This window comes from Echinops telfairi, unplaced genomic scaffold, assembly GCF_000313985.2.
Source record: "Echinops telfairi isolate 266 unplaced genomic scaffold, ASM31398v2 ScPeMD7_7458;HRSCAF=8496, whole genome shotgun sequence".
In the NCBI taxonomy this organism is placed as follows: Eukaryota; Metazoa; Chordata; class Mammalia; order Afrosoricida; family Tenrecidae; genus Echinops; species Echinops telfairi.
Window position 1 is genome coordinate 25,056,082 of NW_022111358.1, and position 1,996 is coordinate 25,058,077.

The 1,996-nt window shown below is 62.5% G+C and overlaps 1 protein-coding gene across 1 annotated transcript in view; it reads left to right on the forward strand.

The window, feature by feature from the left end:
* TTLL6 (tubulin tyrosine ligase like 6) overlaps positions 1 to 355 on the forward strand; it is a 39,311-nt gene extending 38,956 nt beyond the window's left edge. Inside the window, 1 exon segment of the mRNA XM_030888084.1 lies at positions 170 to 355. Coding sequence (XP_030743944.1) covers positions 170 to 355 — 186 coding nt within the window.
* The last annotated feature ends 1,641 nt before the right edge of the window (positions 356 to 1,996 follow it).

The following is a 1,996-nucleotide window of genomic DNA, read 5'->3' on the forward strand; positions in this document are numbered from 1 at the left end:
AGCGAGGTCGCAGGGGGACCGCGGGCGACCCGGACGCCGGTTCCCAGCGCGCCCCTCTGGCGCCGCGCTGACTCTGGTCACCCTGCGGACCCCCGGCCCCGCCGGTCCCTGAGCGCCTAGGACCGCGTAGCGCCAAGCTGGGGACCGCAGGGGTTCTGCCTGCGGGCAGGCGCTGCGACTCGCCCCCTTTACAGTCACGACCTCTGGGCTGGGAACCCGGTGGATGGCGGAGGACTCCCTGAACCGAGCCGCCCCCGACGCCACCGCCACGCAGGCCCACGGGCCGTCGGCTCCATCTCGGTCCCCCGCGGTTCCCACGCGAGCTGCGAAGCTGGAGTCGTGTCTCGAGTGTTGACCGGAGCTGCGCGGTCCCGCCAGGGCCGCTGGTGAAAGGCAGTCAGCCCCGGGCGGGCAGGACAGAGAGGGAGGCCTGCGCAAGGTCTTCTGAGCTTTGCAGCAGGGTGAGCTTTGCAGCGGGGTGAGCTTTGCAGCAGGGTGAGCTTTGCAGCGGGGTGAGCTTTGCAGCGGGGTGAGCTGTGCAGCGGGGTGAGCTTTGCAGTGGAGTGAGCTTTGGAGCCGGACACGCCACTCGCCGGTCTCACGTTCAGCTGCGAAGTGAATGCTCCCCTCCCCCTCGGAAGCACCCTTGGGAAGGCCACTGCGGAGTAACTTGGGATGAAGGGTATTATTGTGTCTTTCCAGTAGTGTCCTATCTCCAAGGGTGGAGGACCGCCAGGTCAAGGTCGAGGTCAAGACCTCTCTGGCTTGGAACTAGCTGGCGGCGAGATGGCCAAAGGCACCAAGAAGGTGGGGCTCGTGGGCAAATAGGGAACCCGTGACGGTGCCTCCCTCAGGGAAAAGGTGAAGAAAATTGAAATCAGTCAGCATGCCAAGTACGCTGGCTCCTTCCGCGGCAAAACCAACATGAAGAGGCGCGCTGGGAACATCTGGTGCGGTGGTCCCTGCATGAAAACAGGAGTTGGGGGCGCCTGGACCTACAGTACTCCTCTGCTGTCCCAGGAAAGTCCGCCGCCAGAAGACTGAAGGGGTTGACAGACCAGTAGAAGCTCCACTATGTGAAACCTCTCTGGCCTGTAATAAATGGGTTGATTTTTTTTTTTAAGAAAAGAAAGGGTCAAGAACCTTCCCCCCTCCAGCCCCCCACCCCCCCTCCAGCTCCGGAGACTGAGGAGAAGGGTGAAGTTGGTGGCTATTCACTATAGTCACTTGGCTTAGGCAAAGGGCAAGTGGCTGGGACCTAACGCAGTTGAGGCCATGGTCCAGTTCCAGAGGACCCTAAGGCGCTACAGCCGCTCTGAGCCGAAATGTCTCCATCGGGCTGTTTTGAGTTGAGGCTGGGCGGGGCCTGGTTTGGGTCCCCAGTGCTGGCTCCGCTGTGGTGGGGCGGTGCTGGTTTGGCCCCCGCATCTGCTCTCCGAGGGGCCTTTGCTGTCCCATAGCAGAGAGCCTGAGGCTGGAGGTCCTGGGTCACCTGGGGTCTGTCTGGCCCCTAGCTTTCTTGAGCCTGCATCCTTGGCCCAAGAGCAGTTGTGAAACAGGAGCGAAGACAGGCTTCCACCCCTCGGTGTTTAAAAACACGACAGTCAGACTATCTGGGTTCTTAACGTTTGGTCACCAAGTCCCTCCGGAAGGAGTGAGGATTTCGGCCCTCTTCCTGGGGAAAGGGGTCCGTCCCCGCGCGTTTTTAACCCCTCACAGATGTGTTGTTTCCCTCCAAAGGTCCTTCAGGTGTCTCTGAGCCAATGCGAGCTGGGCTCCCCAACTCCCGCCAGCCCCCCCGCACCCCCTCTGAGCTTCGGGACACTTCCTTGGTCGCCTTTCCGAGGCCCCAGAGCTGCTGCTTCAGCTGACGCCTGGGGGACGCTCTTTCCAGCCTCTGCTTCCAGGAGAGGCTATGTCCTGGTCCCCCCGCTTCCCCAGCCCCCAACCCCCAAGGGGACGGCCGGGCTTTCAGAGCCCCCTCTCCTCGGCCTCC